Raw genomic sequence first — 18,849 nt, forward strand, 5'->3', positions numbered from 1 at the left:
ACGCAGAACCATTCCCAAGCAGAGCCAGCCACAGTTTGCGGACAGACCTCCCCCCTGCTCCCGATTGCAAACCAGATGTCCCGATGTCCCACTGTGAGGCCCTCTCACCTGCTCAAAGGTCATACGACCGCTACTGCTCACAAACGCCGATGCCAGCCACGGCCCTCTTGTGCGCAAAACTTCCTCTGCGACCTCCGACCTACTGCAAGCGAGGGGACAAAGAGGGCGATGTTCCTGCCTCTCAGGCTTTTAAACCCCCAACCACTTCCTGATCCTGGGAGGATCCCACATGACGCGTTTCCGGGGAGGCATTTCTGGCATGCCTTGCTCTTAGCCCTCATTCCCTTTCCGGGTCTTTTGACCCGGAAGGGATTCCTACATTGTTCGGCCCTTTGCTGCCTCTAAAGGCACCACGCCCCCTAGGTAGGGTGGTGCCCGTCATTAATGGTTGTTTTTGTGCAGGAAGGTCTCCCTTCCCCGCAATCATCCCAGTAGCGCAGGCACCCTTGCAAAATGACACAAGGGTGCCTGCAATGGCGCTCGGCAGCCAATGGTTTGCCAGCCCTGGGAAAGCACCGGGATGCATCATATTGTTGTTAATACTGCACATCTCTGTGCTTTGAAAATTACGCAGCATGGTGCAGCTAAATGGCTTGTCGCGCTGCACGATTTTCTTGTAGATGAGGCCCCAGGTATCTGAAATGCGATCAGAGCCAATAAGGCCTAGACAAGCAAGGTTTTCATCTTGCCTTTTTCCCAAATGTTCATCCTTCTTAGTTTCAGAGATTAGTGTAAACTAATTAGTTATAGAACTGCTGCCAGGAAGGCACAATGTGCTGACGACTGTGGCTACGTAGTGGGAGTAGTTATTAATAGACCTGCACCGGCTGACCAGATACTAAAATAATACAGTGGTCTCAAATACTCGTGGTCTAACCCCAACACTTCATCCTTTAACTTGTTGTCCGGAAGGAACAATGCAGATGTTCCCTTTCAGCTTTCGAAGAGAGACAGGGTTCACAGCTTGTGAAGAAAGGTCCAGGTTTCACCCGAGGGGTGATTGCACTGGCTAGGCACTAGATGCAATTCTGTATCCTGGTCAAGAGGTAAGTAGACCAAAGGGCATGTAGGACTTCTCCATGTTTTGCATATCATCAAGGACATCTCCCCAGCAGAATATCAGGTGATTAGGCTGCAGGTCAAGTAAAAGGTTTCTGCAGTGTCTGGGCGGGATGTGGTAAGGCCACAAGGAGGAGGAACAAGCAGGAGAAAAGGCCTTCATTTGGATTTAGATTTTGTTTCTGGTGCAGGCACCACAGGGGAAGGGGATGGCTCCTCTGAACAATGGCTGGCAGATATATCAGGCAAATCCGCTTTCATTACACATGTTTTAACTTTTCTGAAAGTTAAAACATTTATGAGATTAGTCAGCATTTTGTAAACCTACATCTTCCTGGAGTTGCTATGTTGCAACTGGGTCAGTTAGTAATTTCTGATGTTCTATTGCTAAGCAGTGTCTTCTTAGGCTTGCAAAACTTCACTCTTTCGTGACTCATAATGATAGTCTATTAAATCTCCTGATGGGATTTTGGGAAGTTGTGTCTTTGTGCAGTTGCACATTGTAAGGATACCGGGCTACTAGTTGTGCTGGATGTGAGGCCTGCTCAAGTACTTGGTCCGTGATTACCCAGTCTCTGGGAACCAAGCACCCCATTGTAGCGCTTGAATCTCTCAGGGTAGCAAAGCTGAGCAGTCCAAGGCCTACTCAGGGGAGGTGGTGTGGGCTAGTAATCACTATTCACAGATACCCAATAATAACACTCAGTAAATGATTGTCCAGTCAGTGCTTTTTCTTTACGAAAGGAAAAATACATTCATTACACACACACACTACTCAATACTGTGCTGTAATTTACAAATATATAGATAAGGTATTTGGAAATACCTTGGTGACACTCTGAAATCACATTTGACCCCTAAAGATCACATACCACTAACCCCCACCTATACCATAAAGTACATTACAATACAGATAGGTGTCACTTTAAATAAAGCAGGCATATTGGCTTTCTCAATGTTACCACATTAAAAGACCAAATACCATATGCTATATTCCACCTCTCTATCACTGACATCAGTAACCATATTTCCTCTCTAATAATTAGTAATAATACTGCATTACAACCTTTTATGAAAAATCACTTTCAGCAATACATTTACAAATAAAGGACTGTGCTTGAAAGTTAGGCTGAAACAGTGGGTTGTCATAATTTCCCTGACTCTGGAGATGTAGGGTCACCTTTTAAAATCCTTTGGGGGACTCGGTTCTGTACTCCTGCAGTCGCCACAACTCATCTTTTAAAACAGTTGTGCTTCTGCCATCCTGGGGCCACCACAAGGAAGAGAAGTTTGTGCAACTTCAGCCCCACAGGAGGGGCATGCATATTAGATGAGCGGCTCGACCCGTGGCTTTTCTTTGCTCCCCTGGCCTTCTGCAACTTCTTTTTCCTTTTGGGCTCTTTTGTTGAGGGTGCCCGGTCCCACCTGCGAGCTCTGAATTGCATTTTCCTTGGGACTGCTTTGAACGACTTCCTTTTCTACCGGCACGGGTGCCGGCAACTGTATTCTCCCTGCCCGCTCCATGTGGGCCAGGTGTTGTCTTTGCAGTGGCCACCCTGCTCACCCAAGACATGGGTAGGAGTAGCAGGTGAAGTTCACCCCCATTGTGGGGAAGGTGGGGCCGCGAAGTCGATCCCCTGCCAAGTTCTCCATATGGGGCCTTACCTTTCTCCTCTTGCGTGGTGTGGGCGGCGACAGCACTCCTCCTCCTTTTTGCCATCAAGGTCTCAGGGATGTGGTCCTGGGCCCCTTCTTTGCATAAACTGGTCCGGGGGATGGAGTCCTCAGGCTACACACAGCTCTGGAGAGGGGGCCCAAAGCATGCTCCATTCCCCCGTAGGATGAATTATTAATAAGCTTTGCATCAACCTTTGGGCACTGGCCCACCCGGGGGTACTTGGCGGCACTCACGTTGGGTGGTCAAAGGTCAAATCTTTTCATATTCGACATCTCAGCTCCTGTTGGGCTAAATTGATTGATTCTGGGCTCATTTTGCTCCTGATGGTGAGCCTGCCTCTTGGCGCCTAAGGTGGCACACTTTGCAGTGAGCTGGTTCCACTGTCTTCCTGCGCAAGAATGTCTCCTTTTCTTGATATCTGGTGTTCCTCTCCTCTTCTTTGGGCACAGAAGTACATATCTTTCCCCAGCTGGTCTTTATGGGGTGTAGGGTCACAAGACTCACTAGTCCTGACGAAATCATCGGACTTATCCTTCCAGATCCATTGATCGGCGCTTAGCCATCACGGAGGGATGCTGCTTAGAGAAGAAGGCCCAGTCATTTACCACCTGGCTGTGCTGCTCATAGTACAGGCAGAGGTCAGGGTGGCCTATTCTACAGAGGCTCCACAGAGGTTTTCTAGTAAGGGACATTCAGGCAATCCTTGTTGTCCCCAACCCCACAGCAGGCCTCGCTTTACATCTGCAACGGCCAAAAGAAACGTTTGGGAACCTCGAATGGCGTGTTCTGTAAAACATAAAGACATTTTGGCAGATAGATCATTTTGTTAAGTTGTACTTTGCCCATCGGGGATAGTAGCAACCTCTTCTTCCTGTAAAAGAAACAACCATTGAAATAGTCAATAGGTATCGCCTTTTGGACCATATAAGTGTTTAGCCAAAAACAGTATTTGAGACAGACATCAGATCAAGGGCTGGGTTACAGAATTTGCTTTAAAAACTACTATTGTACATTAGGAGCCACAGGTCTGCGAACATTCATTACAATTATCACATATTTCACATTGCCCTGTTCCTATGTCAATTTGATTTTTTGAAGTTAAAATAATCTCAAAACTTAAATCCACAGTATTAGAATGTGCAAAAAATTGGTTTCCTTTGAAAACGGTGGGCGTGCTCAAAACCCACAGAAGAGATACAGCAAAAATTGTATTACATGCAGTGTTTCTTGGGTCAGCTGTTTGTTACCTCCTACAACAGGTTCTGAGCAGCTCTATCGATCAGAAGACGGCCACAGTCGGCCTCCAAATCTGGAAACGCCCAAACTGCTCAGATCCTGGGGGGGTCACTGGTAAATCAGCATCACACTTGAATAGCGCATCTAGGCAGAGACATCTCTAGGCGCTGTATATCGTATGGATGACAAATGTTTCACCATTTATGTACTGATGGTTCAAGTGGTAGGCAGTCAAAATATCGAATTGTTAATATCGAAGTACAATAATATCGAAGTAGTATTACCGAAGGTAAGTAATATCGAATGTAAGTAATATCGAAGGTAAGTAACATCGATTTTGTTAATATCTATGTAAGTAATATCGATGTTACTAATATCGATGTTACTAATATCTATGTTAGTAAAATCGATGTTACTGATATCTATGTTTGTAATATCGATGTTACTAATATCGATTTTTATATGATTTTTATGTATATTAATATGTATTTAATATGTATTATTTTTTTTAATGTAATTTAAGTACATTTTGTGTTTTAGTACCGTAGCGGGTTGTGGGTTTATAGGGGAATAGGGTGGGAAGTAATTTAATTATACTAAATTAATTATTAATTTATTAGGAATTATTAAAAAAAATTATTAGGTAATTCATTTTTATTAATTAGTAATTTATTTTAATTAATTGATTAATTGATAATTAGGTTCTCTAGCGGGTTATGGGTTTACAGCGGAATAGGGTAGGAAGTAATTTAATTATAGTAAATTAATTATTAATTTATTAGGAATTATAAATTCATTATTAATTAATAGGTAATTAATTTGTATTAATTCGTTTTTTATTTTAATTAATTGATTAATTGATAATTATGTTCTGTAGCGGGTTATGGGTTTACAGGGGAATAGGGTGGGAAGTAATTTAATTATAGTAAATTAATTATTAATTTATTAGGAATTATAAATTAATTATTAATTAATAGGTCATTATTTTTTATTAATTCGTTTTTTATTTTAATTAATTGATTAATTGATAATTATGTTCTGTAGCGGGTTATGGGTTTACAGGGGAACAGGGTCGGAAGTAATTTAATTATAGTAAATTAATTAGTAATTTATTAGGAATATTAAATTAATTATTAATTATTAGGTAATTCATTTTTATTAATTAGTAATTCATTTTAATTATTTGATTAATTGATAATTATGTTCTGTAGCGGGTTATGGGTTTATAGGGTAATAGGGTGGGAAGTAATTTAAATGTAATTAAGTAATATTTTTTTATTAATTGTTTTTGGTAATATATTATTGTTAATTAATAATTAATTGATAATTAATATGTATTAATTGCTAATTAATTTTTATTTATATTTCTTAATTGATAATTATGTTAAGTGTATTATTTTAATATTGGTGTTTGTTGTGCGCTCATAGGGGAATAGTGTGTAAAGTAATTGATATGTAATTAAGTAGTTATGACATTTATATTTGTGTATTGGCAATTAATTTATTGGATATTAATTATTAATTGGTAATTATTTTTTTAATAATTATTTATTTGTATTTGTAAATAGTTTAGATTTATTTAATAAATAATATTTTTAATATTTTAAAATATAAATTTATTTATAAATATGTTATTTTTAATGTCTACGCTATCCAACACTTTCCCTACTGTTGCACTCTCTGGAGTTGGAATAGTAATCTTTACCCCTACGCTATCCAACACTTTCCCTACTGTTGCACTCTCTGGAGTTGGAATAGTAATTTTTACCCCTATGCTATCCAACACTTTCCCTACTGTTGCACTCTCTGGAGTTGGAATAGTAATTTTTACCCCTACGCTATCCAACACTTTTCCTGCTGTTGCACTCTCTGGAGTTGGAATAGTAATTTTCACCTCTAAGCTATCCAACGCTTTCCCTACTGTTGCACTCTCTGGAGTTGGAATAGTAATTTTTACCCCTACAATATCCAACGCTTTCCCTACTGTTGCATTCTCTGGAGTTGGTATAGTAATTTTTACCCCTACGCTATCCAACACTTTCCCTACTGTTGCACTCTCTGGAGTTGGAATAGTAATTTTTACCCCTACGCTATCCAACGCTTTCCCTACTGTTGCATTCTCTGGAGTTTGAATGGTAGTTTTTACCCCTACGCTATCCAATGCTTTCTCTATTGTTGCACTCTCCGGAGTTGGAAAAGTAATTTTTACCCTCCCGCTAACCAACGCTTTCCCTAATGTTGCACTCTCTGGAGTGGGAATAGTAATTTTTACCCCTACACTATCCAACACTTTCCCTACTGTTGTACTCTCTGGAGTTGGAATAGTAGTTTTTACTTCTACGCTATCCAACACTTTCCCTACTGTTGCGCTCTCTGGAGTTGGAATAGTAATTTTTACCCCTACGCTATCCAACGTTTTCCCTACTGTTGCACTCTCTGGAGTGGGAATAGTAATTTTTACCCCTACGCTATCCAACGTTTTCCCTACTGTTTTTTTGGGGAGTTGGAATAGTATTTTATTTCCTCTGTTATTTAATATTTTTTGTTTTGTTTTACTTAATGTAGTATATAATTATTTTAGAAACATTAAAAGTAAATTAATTTTTTAAAATTTGTTTTGTATAATTATAACATTTTTATTTATGTTATTATTTTATGTTTATAGTTGAATTTGTAATTTATAATATTTTTAATTATTTAGAAGTTATTTACATAATTATTAAAATGGATTATTAAGTAAGTATATATATTATCTGTTATATGTATTTGTTTAATTTTTTTATTAAATGATGTATAATACTCATTAATTTTAAATAATATAAAATATGTTTAACTATATTTATTATATTTTTAAGTATTTTTTAATTAATTGTACATATTGTTTTTAATGAAAAATAACGGTATTTTTTTAAAACGATATTTTTGACATCCATATTTTTTTCTCGATATTTTTGTACTTACCTTGTTGTAGATACGATGTCGATATTGTTGACATCGATATTTTTGTTGCGATATTTTTGTATCTCGATATTCTGACTTTCGATATTCTGTCATAGATCCGGTTTAATGGACAGTAGTGATTCTTAAGTGTGTACAGTTCCCCCAAAATACATACATATATGTGTTTTGTGTTTTTCATGGGAGAAAATAATGTTTTGGTGCATCATTTAGTCAAAGGTTGTCCAACGGGAAGCTGCACGCATCCTTCATTTATGATTTGAGTTTGATATCAATTCACTTGGTACAGTTGGATGTGGCTGTGTCCAGCCCAGTGTGCCAAATCTGTGCTAACATTTTTGACTCACATCACCTAATGATGGGAGAATTTGGGCCCACCCAGTCAATTCCTTCAGAAGCAACAACAATTCTCTTCACACTCATGGGATGATAGGGTGTCACGGTACAAGGTGGTAGGACTGTATTTAGTAACACATTTTAGATTTTGGGATCCAGGGGACCTCGATTCAAATCCCGGACTCGGCCTCTCCAACCAGAGTAACCGGTGTGATCACATGTAAACACTGTATCCCTAAATTATCTAATCTTACAATCAAAATTGATTCATTTATTCACTGTCAGAAGTTCCAGCACATCATTAAACGGGCTTTACTAAAAAGTACCCTGCAACATTTTGAAGTCTGACCCCAGATACTTCCAGTTGTCGCCCAGTGATAGGAAGAGCATGTTGTCCTGTTTTCCTAAACAAACCAATTTCAGTCTTCCATAGAGTTCATGGACAGTGCATGCCCTTTTAAGCTGCAGTCATGCCATCAATCAGTAGTACTGCAAGCCAGTACTCAATGGACATGAACAGGCACTCAATTACACTCAGAGCAGCTGTGCTACGCTCACTCCTGGCCATCATCTGCCCCAATCTGAAGAGCATCCATTCATTACAACAGTCACAGCCCAGGTATAGAGAACGCAGTGCACAGAAATTCTTGGAACACAAGATACAGTGCATTCAAGCTTCTGGCGCAGAAAACAAAGCAACCCTCGCACCGTGTGATATACTGCAGCAACCGTGCATGCTCCAGCGAAGCTGATTGATGCGTTTTGCTGAGGAGTGGAAATGGAGGCATCCTCCAGACTCTCAGAGTTGAGGTAGGTACTCTAACCCAAGAGGATGAACATGCGGGAGGAGTTTGGTGCACAGAACAGGCGCCCTAAGAAAACCCCTGACATTTGATCTCGGTCTTTAACTGCCCAGAAAATGTGTCAAGATAAGAGCACGAGATGAGCAGGAAACAAAGAAAATAAGCCTTGGCATTCAAGGGTAGCTGTGTTTGTAAATGAAAAATTCTGGGTATATGTGAACTATAAATGACAACAGTTAAGCACATTTTGTTTGAAATACCAAAAACAAAAATATTACGAAAACATAAGCAGAAGGAATTGAGGGAAAGTGTGTGTTTATAATAATAAAGTCATAATTGTTTGTAAACTAAAGCCATCAGTTGAAATAAAAAATAAATCAAATGACCAGAAGAGTAACACGACATGTAATAGGGCCAGTCTACATGGGATTGGGCAAAACAATAAAAGGAGGGACAAATATAACCAAATCACCACTTAAAAGCAACGATTTCTGAACAGCACTCAAAAGAACGAATGAAAAATGGTGGGCATGCTTGAAGCCCACAGAGTAAATACAGCATGACTACAACTCGGTTTAACCACATCATTGCTGCTGTATATTCCCGTGCTGTGCTGCAATTTTCAAAATCCCTTGTATGTGACAAGGTCAACTCATCAAACGCACAGCGCAGGTAACACCCATGACGAGTTGACCTTGTCACAAGCATCGAAGGTGTTAAGGGCATGTTTTTGGGTGTGGGTTGACAGTCGTTGGCCAAAACATCTGAACTACTTTGTTGTAAAAGAAAATATCTCAATCTCTAGTTCTAATATAATAGATATTTCTGTTACAACAAAGTGTTTTTGATGTTAATTTTGGCCTACAACTCCGTTCAGGAGTGTGTTTATGGAGGTGGGTTGTTCTTTTTTAAATTGCTATATTTCTAGTGGTCCGCGCTATTATCAGTGTCTTTGGGGAACCCATTTGTTCGTTTTCTAACCTTTTCTAATGTTCCACCTCAATTGTGTAGGAATCCAGAATTTTCCCTAGGTTCTCCACTATTAACAGGTCTCGATCTTTTGTGATGAAAATCATGAGACGTTTAAAACCTCTAGGCTACCACTTTGGGGGTAATGCTTGGTCCAGTCCCTCTCCTCCTTCAACTGTGCAAATACAATGGAAATGTTCCAGTTAATTCTGAGCCATGAAAAGGAGTCAAACGCATCCGGAATCACCAGCAACATGTGTACCGAGTATTTGGGGTCCACTAAACACAGCAGTATGTCATCCAAATACAGGAATAGAACATCTTCCCAGTCTGGACATCTCTTTGACAAACCTTCTCTCTTAAAACCAAGAACATTTACAATAAACATTAAATGTACCGCAATCCTAATGAGCCCCTTTATGTAGTCTTTGCAGTAGTCGGGCTCACCATAGGGATTAAGGGGCTTATTTACAAGCTCCTTGTGCCGTCAGTACATCATTTTTTCCCATATTAAAAGTGATGCCCTGGCTACGCAAGTGGCATGTAATTAAGACCCGTCAATCACATTCTACACAGCTCACCAACGCTGCCATGTAAGAGACTGTAGGAACTCACCAGAATACAAATTCTCCATGACTAGCTGTCTTCGTAACTCTCAGACTGATCATGCATTCTCATCTCTTTCCCCACTAACATCATCACCTTTTGTCATAAAGGCAGGCACAGCCCAAAGATCAATTGATGCCTCATTCCTTTTAAAGTCTACTTCAGCCAGCTTCTGGGCATGATATAATCCTTTAATCTGACATACTATAACTACCCCAGAAACACTCTGATCATCCTAAAACTGCAAACTCCACAGGATCTGGACCAACCAGACCATCGACCAATGGATGCATGCTGACTGGCCGCCTTAATCCTAACTCATCTAAAATGGAACTCCTGCATTAGGGAGAAAGATTGAAGAAGTATTATCCCATGCTATTCTGTCTTCAGAAACTTGGAGCACCACCAACATTGACCAAAGTGATTATAGACTCCAGCCTGTCCCTGGTTCTCCAAGCTCTTTTTACACCATGCATATGTTATGTCATGCTTTGACTATGGAACCAGACTTTACCAGAGTGTATCATTCTGTCTATCATTACTGCATGACTACAAAGAATTCATAATACTTCAGCACAACCACTGCTACACATTCATCCACAGGATTGCTTCTCACTCTCTCTTGATGCAATTATCTACTGATCACTATATGTTCAACTTTAAAGGCCCACGGTATCATCCATAGGGTCATCAATGGCAGAATCCCCACATGCATTCAAGTAGGCCTCAAAAGATGTTCACAGAAAAAAACATTTTACTCCAGCTCACATCAGAGTTGGCCTTGCCTACCTATGTGAAGACATTGATGGGACCTTCTCTGTACAAGTGGGTAGACCCTGAAACTCTCTTCTAGAAAAAATAAAAACCTTCTAAAGCAATTTGTAATACCATAACACAGACCGGACTTTTCCCAAGATGATGACAGAGTGAATAGACATAACCACCACTTGTGAGGAGCAAGAAGAAACTGTGATACCTATTCTGCTCTGCAAGGCATCTACGATGGCTACACTATAATCTCTAAACCCCTAAAGTTCTCAGTGACCTTAAGATGCTGCCCAGTGCATGATGTCATCAATAATGGCTAAGCTTTTATTCAAGTAAGAAAACATCAAAGACATTCACAGAGGAAGCACACTTTGCTCCAAGTTGGTTCCTGCTTACCAGAGGAAATGCATTGGTAGCATCACATTATCTGTACAGAGAGCTAACACTCACAACACTCTAACAGATAAGTTAAGGACTATATAAAAACACCTGGAATTCAGGAGAACTGCCAGGGCCGGACCTTCTATAAACAGTGCCCCCAGGAGAAAATGTTATTGCTGTACTACTTCTTTTTCACTCATGGAGATTCTTGATGGCCAGAAAATCTACAACGGATCTGATCTGCACATGTCTAGGTTAACTGTGCACGTGGCGTAAAGTGTATTTGACTTTACATTTACTATACATATTTAACTTGTTTAAGGCTCTACAGAATTGAAATGTGTTCTTGGAGCACCCATGTTTCACGCCTCAATGCTGACCACACCATTCAGTCTGTTAAGACTAATTTGAACTGAACAGGATGTGATCACTCTCACAGTGCTCATTGCATAAAATGTGGTTGTGGTATTGTATCTATTGGGTTAGCATCCCACCTTAGTTAAAATATATTTGATGTACATATGCTTGTCTAAAAGCACTACCTTCAACTATATGTAGCTGCACCATTGCTAAATGAATGAACTGAATTGAAAGGAATTGCCTGTGTTCAGTGCAAACCATGTCATTCGTGTCCAGTGTAACCTGGGTCCTCCATCGGCACCCACAGGCCACACTTCCTCAGACTGCAGTTCTTCCTCTCTATTATCCTTGGAATTTTCATCTGTCTGTCTTGGGCTAGCTCTCATGACACCTACTGGTCCTATAATGGCAATTATTATTGGTTGATGTATCCCACACCTGGGTGACTCTCACTTGAATGAAATGGATTAACCATGGCTTTGTGCAGCATCCGGTGCTATGGATTGATCTCTACCGCACCTAGGAGGAGTCATAGAAATGTATATAATTGCTGGCCGACAGTAATCCCTAGGGATTTTTTACTCCATGGTTAACACATCAGAGCATACATGATAGTAGGGTGTGTAATACCCTTTATTAGGGGTTGCTGTCAGACACTCCTGGGAAATCTCAGATCATTTACCACTGCTAGTGACATAATCAATCTATTCACTTTTTTACCACCACAGGACGTATTTCACATCGGATTAAGACATTTTCGCAGATGGTATATATGCTTTTGTATACTTCTGTCTCTTCTCAAAACTTTCTCTTACCTCCATCCACGCATAGATGTGGCTACAGACTTGAAGAAACGAAGTAAGAGTAATCTCTTCCATACATATACAACAAGACACTCCCTGTATATGCCACAGCACACTCATATACTTTAATTGCATCGACACACTAGCCTAGGACTGAATGCCTAATACCTCACTCATTCTCACCGGGGAAGAACCTTTACAACTAAGGTTTTACAACGCAGTACTGTTACCACGCAACTTTTACAACGCAAGTCGTTACAACGACTTGCGCTGGGGGGCGCTCCAGGATAGTAAATAGTTAAATTTACTATCCAACTCCTTCCCTACTATCCACGGGGACTGGAGTTGGAATAGTAAATTAAAATATTTACTATCCAGCACCCCCCAACGCAAGTCGTTGTAACGACTTGCGTTGTAAAAGTTGTGTAGTAACGGCACGCATTGTAAAAGTACGCGTTGTAACGTCGTACATCCATTCTCACCTCACATTCACACATAAGGCTCGATTCCGATCCGGTAAAAAAAATCCCCCTTACGATTCGTATTCGTAGCCGTTTCCGTACGACTCGTAAACACACCGTACGACCCGGCGAGTACGATCCGGACCGGGTGATCAGGACGCTATTCGTACGGTCCGCGTCAGGTAAGAGCGATTCGTACAGAAAAGCGCTCAATCACATACACACCGTACGCCGCGTACCCCCCATGATCGCCGGGGTACGCGCCGTACCCCTGCGATCATGGGGGGTACGCGGCGTACACCCAGCGTACATGGGGTGCACACCGTATACCCACCGTACATGGGGTACGGTGCGTACCCCATGTACGCTGGGTGTACGCCGCGTACCCCACGTGATCGCAGGGGTACGGCGCGTACCCCGGCGATCATGGGGGGTACGCCGCGTCCCGGGGGGGGGGCGTTCTGTACTTGATTCGGCGCGAACTATGCGTTTACGGCTGTTTCCAGCTCCCGTAAAAAAAAGGGTTGTACGTTGCGTACCCGACACGAATCGTACTTGCTGGGTTGTAAAAACCAGCCGCGAACCGTAGCGATGTCACGTACAGCGGGTTCCGAGTGAGACTCGTACGGATATTTTAGTCATACGGAGTCCTGTACGACTCGTACGGTCTTTGGCTCCTGGTACGGATCGTACTTCGTCGTACGTACGGGGACGTGTACGGGTACGATTCGTACGGGGAAAATTGCTCCGTACGACGATTCGGAGCGCATTTTACCGGATCGGAATCGATCCCATAGTGTAAGGAATTAGAGTATTAGTTTAGTGGGTGAGAACCTACCTCAACTTATAATTACATTCCTTGTCAGAGTGAATCACAAACGTAACAAAATAAGCTGTGCTCATGCCCTTGGTAGCTATGATACACAGCAGACAGGTTTAACTTAGAGGCCCTGTAAAAAAGTGAAAGCATTATACAATAAAAACCCCAAACAAATTTAGGAAAATAGAGAATATTTTACCAAGTTAAATGACACCAAAAAGACAAAAACTCAATTAGTAGAGCCGGAGTTATGAATTTTTGAAGTTTGTATTTCAAAATAGCGCCTAAAATGACTGAGCTGCAAAAGTGAGTAGCCGGTCAAGCTGAACTGGGACAAGGGTAATATTTAAGGCTGGCGCTGATAGAACGTAGGATGGATACAAGGACCAGGTTTGTCCCGGTCACAAAGTTACCTTCTCATTTAAAAATGTTTATAGAGGTAGAATGTCTTAAGTGAACGGACTGGATCTGAGGAAGGGTTGATGACAACAGGGAGCCGCTGCTCAAAGGCTCCTTAGGGGTCGATTCCGATTCGGGAAAAACCGATCTGAATAGCCGTTCGGAGCGTTTTTCCTGTACGAATTGTACACTGCAACGACCCCCGTACGTACGACGAAGTACGATTCGTACCAGGAACAGGACTCCGTACGAATCGTACAAAGACCGTACGACTCGAATCTCCGCGCAAATCTCCCTCGGAACCCGCTGTACTCGACATCTGTATGGTTCGCGGCTGCTTTTTCCGACCCGGCAAGTACGATTCGTGTCGGGTACGCACCGTACGACCCTTTTTCTACGGGAGCTGAAAACAGCCATAAAAGCAGAGTTCGCCCGGAAACAGGTATGGAATGGCCCCCCCAGGTATGGTGCATACACCCCATGATCGCAGGGGTACGGTGCGTCCCCCTGCGATCACGGGGTGTACGCACCGTACCCCGCGATCTCGGAGTACACGCACCGTACCCCATGTTCGCTGGGTGTACGGTGCGTACACACTGCGATCGCGGGGTATGGTGCGTACACCCCATGATCGCAGGGGTACGCACCGTACCCCTGCTACCATGGGGTGTACGCACCATACGGTGTGTAAGTGATTGTGTTCTTTTCCGTACCAATCGCCCTTACCTGGCGTGGACCGTACGAATCGTGTCCTCATCCCCCGGTCCGGATCATACTCGTCGGGTCGTACGGCATGTGTACGAGTCGTACGGTCAACTGTTCAGCCTTGCAATACGTATGGATCGTGACAATTCAGATCGTACTACGCGAATCGGATGGACGGGTAAGAATCGTACGGCGATGGCTCCAGATGGAAATTGTACGGACGTTTTGTTTACCGAATCGGAATCGACCCCTTAGCGTCGAGTCTGGGGAAGCTATTTCACAGGTCCTGCACCGCGTCGAATCCGGCAAGGCCATTGATGAAGGTGGTCGGTGTAAAGTTCGATGAAGCCGTCTATGAAGGTGGTTGGTCTCGATTGTCTGCGTCGAATCCCATGAAGTTCTCAATTAGGCAGGGACTGGTACGCTGTGAGCAAAGCCAAGATTCCATGAACTTGGGGACAGTACTTGGGGGTCATTACTCACTCCCACAGAGGTAAAGAGAGGGGCCAGGTCAGGTTCAGTTGGGACTGGCCACCTGGAAAGCAGGAAAAGACCTCTGGAGGCTTGTTGTCGTCCTATAGCTCAAACAGGAGTTCAGCCACCTGACCCTGGGAGTAATGTCTGGGGTGATGGGTTTAAGACAGGAAGGCACAGTCTTTCTTTGGGTTCTTCGGACAGAAACGCAGTCCTTCTTCTGATTCTTCTCAGGATCAGGAGGGTTCTGAGGAGGGTACTGGGGATGCAACATTAATGCCCAGTGTCAGCCTGTGGATAGGGGTAACTACTGGCCACACCATGTCCAATAAGGTAAGAGTTAACAGTGGTGACCATAGCCACTTTTACAGCATTTCCTGCATGTTTTACTATAAACAATTCCACAGTGTCCCTCCCTACCTAGGTCCAAGATAGCAGAACCTTTCTTCCCATAGTCAGCTTCCTGGGCACACCCAGAGTTGTGGCTAATATAATAGACAAACCGTCCTTTGTGGTCACTCCAAACTGGTTCTGGGGCAGCTCCCCCTTCTATTGGGTTTGGAGTCATGCTGACTAGAGGGACAAAGGAAGGGAGCAACCTGGTTTCAGCTTTATCTACTTGTGACTGGGTAGGCCTCTTTAAACTGTAACTAGTAATGCTTTACAGTCCTACTGTAGTGGTTAGTACAATGAGTGCGGCAGCCCACTAGTAGCATTTAATTTACAGGTCCTGGGTACATCTATGACCATTTAATAGGGACGTATAAGTAAATTAAATGTGCAAATCAGGAGTCTGCCAATTGCAGTGTGTTTTTAAGGGAGAGCCCAGCACTTTACTTCTGGTTAGCATGAGTAAAGTCCGCAGAGCCCCTTACCTTAAAAGAAAGAGTTCATGCAAACATCTGGAGTACTACCGTGCAAAAGAAGGTCATTAACGCATAGGTGCGCTGATAAAAACACAATAAGTACATATCTGTGCTCCTCCTGCACAATATCATAAACTACATATGTAGCACACTAGAAAGACACTCAGTGTTCCATCTATGGCACTGCAGCAGAGTAGCATACAACCTATCCACAGCAGTAGATGCAATTAAAATACAGTGCTATATAATACAATACAGTATCACTCTAGTCTCGGAGAGACTAAATGACTGTTCTCAAAACACCCTTCTGCTTCACTTGAAAACACTTGTGTTGATAAGTGCTAGGACTCTCTTATTGGACAATTGCCAGAGAAGCTAGAAACTATGTCTAGCTCCTGGAACTTTATTATTACAGACATACTGCCATGAAGTGCTACTTATTTGGGTGTGGTACAACAGTAGTGAGGTTTTACTATAGGGCTGCAACAATAATGACTGCAGAATATCGTCAAGGTAACGTAGATTCATTAGTGATGGATACTTTTGTGTTTACACATTTTTTGTACGGATCCATGTTACTGTGTTCTTGCTCCTGGAATGACAATGTCATACCCTGAGTGCCTCATTTATGAAAAAAGACGCATCGCTGCGAGAAAAAAAACGATGCGCCACTTTTTATTGCGCCTTCTTGCTACACCAATGATGCGTCATATTTACAGTATTTACATTTGCAGACATTTACATGTCGTAAGGAGTTACAGATGCATCAGTATTTCTGACGTATCTGTAGGCCCAAAAATGATGCATTGCTGGAGTGTGTCACAAAAGATTCAACTCTTTTTGTTACACAAAAAATGAGGGAGAGTTCTTATTTTAAATTCAACGCTGTTGTGTATTTATAAGGTATTAATTCTATTCCTTTATCTTGATCCGTTGTTTGATTCAGCTTAATTAATAGCTGATGAACGACGCGTTTCAAGCATCACTGTTGTCTCTGTGGGCTCTCATCAGGGCATCTTAATTTCCCACATTGGACTCATCTGCCAATATGGTAAAACTCTTTTCTCTGTCTTTGGAATCTTGGGCAGCAAGCGCAAACTATTTTGAGGTGGATCTGGCACTACTTTTGTTCGTTTACATTTATAATTTCAAATTATGTGGAACTCTTTAAGGCGTTTTTGTTTGTTCTCCACCTGCTCTCTCAACAAGCCCTCACTCATGGACTGTCTCTCTGTCCTTCGCGTGTTGTCTCGTCTACTTGCTGTTCTTTCCCGATACACTTCAAACACGGTTCTGCAGTCAAGTTCAGAGCAGCACACACCCTGGGAAGTTGAACTCCAGAAACGCTGCGGATTCACTTGTGCTAACCAAACACCTGGCACTTCCCGGTTCAGTTCTCTGTTCCATAAAACAAGGTTTGCTAACTCGTTTCCAGTGTGCATGTGTGTCATAATGGGCAATGAATATTCATGAGACTGTTGCTAGTGTGGATACATGTTTGCTGTTCGTAACCCATGTCTGGATCACTGTTGTCAGCCTGTAGCGCCACATCCAAATGTGTACTAGCTAGACTAAGGAAGCATAGCTGCTAGGGAGCTTCAATATCTTCTTGGGGTTGTCACAAAGGCCTTAGAGACAGCACAATGATGGGCAGGTGCGGGTGAAGGATAGTTGCTGTCCCGTGCCCCTCATACTGCCTCTGACACCTTGACTTGTCCCTTCAGGGCGCGCAGGGTGTGGGCCGAAGATGGAGGCTGAGGGTTGAAGCGCTCCGGAGGACCGCTGTCTCTACGTAAGTGGTGCTCTGGGATTCTGGATTTTTCGGGGACATAAAGATGGTTGGGGAAGAGTGGTGTAGCAATTCAAGAAGTTTAAGACTAGCTACACTAACTGTCTGCTGATATTCACAGGGAGATTCCAGAGCTCATGGTCGAGACCCATCAGGATCCCCAGGAGGCAGACGTAAAAGACCAGCACCAAGAAAGTGAAGGAGACGTTGCGTCTGCTGAGAGGGTAAGTCCATTGAAGCATCCTTTAGTGAAGTATGTTGCTCGGACTTCAAGGGGATGATATAGTCACATAGCAGGCAAGTCTTCTACACTCTCTCTGAGAAAATAATCCACATCTGCCATCAACCCCATAAGCTTGGTAGAAGGTCATCTCGTGGTCCCCTAGGTTCTGTGCCCACGCCCTTACGCCATTTACTCTTCTTCAATGGTTCTTCTCTTTATTTTAGTCACAAGCCGATTTCAATAAATAGAGCATAAGATAATAGAGACAGATTCTTTTAATTCAAAACTGTATTCGCCATCTGTTCTTGCCCAGGGGTTCCAAAAAACACAACATAGCGGAGCCCATTTGGCCCACCACACCTCAGCAACTATGCTCCTTTCCTGCCTTTCGGAATTAAATAAACCACATTGTTGCCAAATTTGTGCAAGAAAGCATGGGTAGAATTAAAGACCATGCAAGTGGTGTGTAACCATATCGATGGCACATATTAATTTGAACAAAATATTAAAAAATAAAATATCCACACTTATCTGGGGCTTATTTATTAGAAACTGACACATCACTGCATTAGAGCAGCGATGCGCTGGATTCCTTGCGCCTGCGAGAGAACCCCTTATGCCACCATGGATATTCCATATTTATAATACAGATTGACAAGGATTGACAAATGCGTCAGAAAATCTGACATATCTGTTGGTGCAAACACCATGCATTGCTGGAGTTGTGTCATAAACCTGACGCAACTCTAGCAATAAATGGGGGAGGCCTATTCTTATTGCACTGTGTCACTCCTTACGCCTGCTTCAAGCAGGCGTAAGGTTTTCACGCAGTGGCGGCCTGGATGTGGTGTAGTGAAATATTGTAGATTTCACTGCGTCGTCTCTACGAGACCTTCTGGCGTGGGAACGCCCACCCTGCATACATTATGCCTGACCCAGGTATAATGTGGCGCAGGAGTTTAAAAGGTGACGCATCTGCCTAGATGCCTCACTTTGTAAATAGGGAGTAACCTGGCACCTTGGTTACGCCACCGTTGCGTCACAATAAGTGACGCATGACAGTGCAAAAGTGTTGCATAGGACTTGTAGTTAAGC

At 42.4% G+C, this 18,849-nt stretch overlaps 1 protein-coding gene across 3 annotated transcripts in view; it reads left to right on the top strand.

Moving 5' to 3' along the window:
- The window catches only part of LOC147730783 (uncharacterized), a 200,598-nt gene that overhangs the window by 118,439 nt on the left and 63,310 nt on the right, over positions 1-18,849 (top strand). For all 3 annotated transcript variants that reach the window (XM_086958631.1, XM_086958632.1, XM_086958633.1), the window contains 2 exons: positions 17,467-17,534; positions 17,653-17,755. In XM_086958631.1, the coding sequence (XP_086814757.1) occupies positions 17,467-17,534; positions 17,653-17,755 (171 nt within the window). The remainder of the gene's footprint in view (positions 1-17,466; positions 17,535-17,652; positions 17,756-18,849) is intronic.

The sequence above is a fragment of the Lissotriton vulgaris genome, chromosome 2_1 (assembly GCF_964263255.1).
Source record: "Lissotriton vulgaris chromosome 2_1, aLisVul1.2, whole genome shotgun sequence".
NCBI lineage: Eukaryota > Metazoa > Chordata > Amphibia > Caudata > Salamandridae > Lissotriton > Lissotriton vulgaris.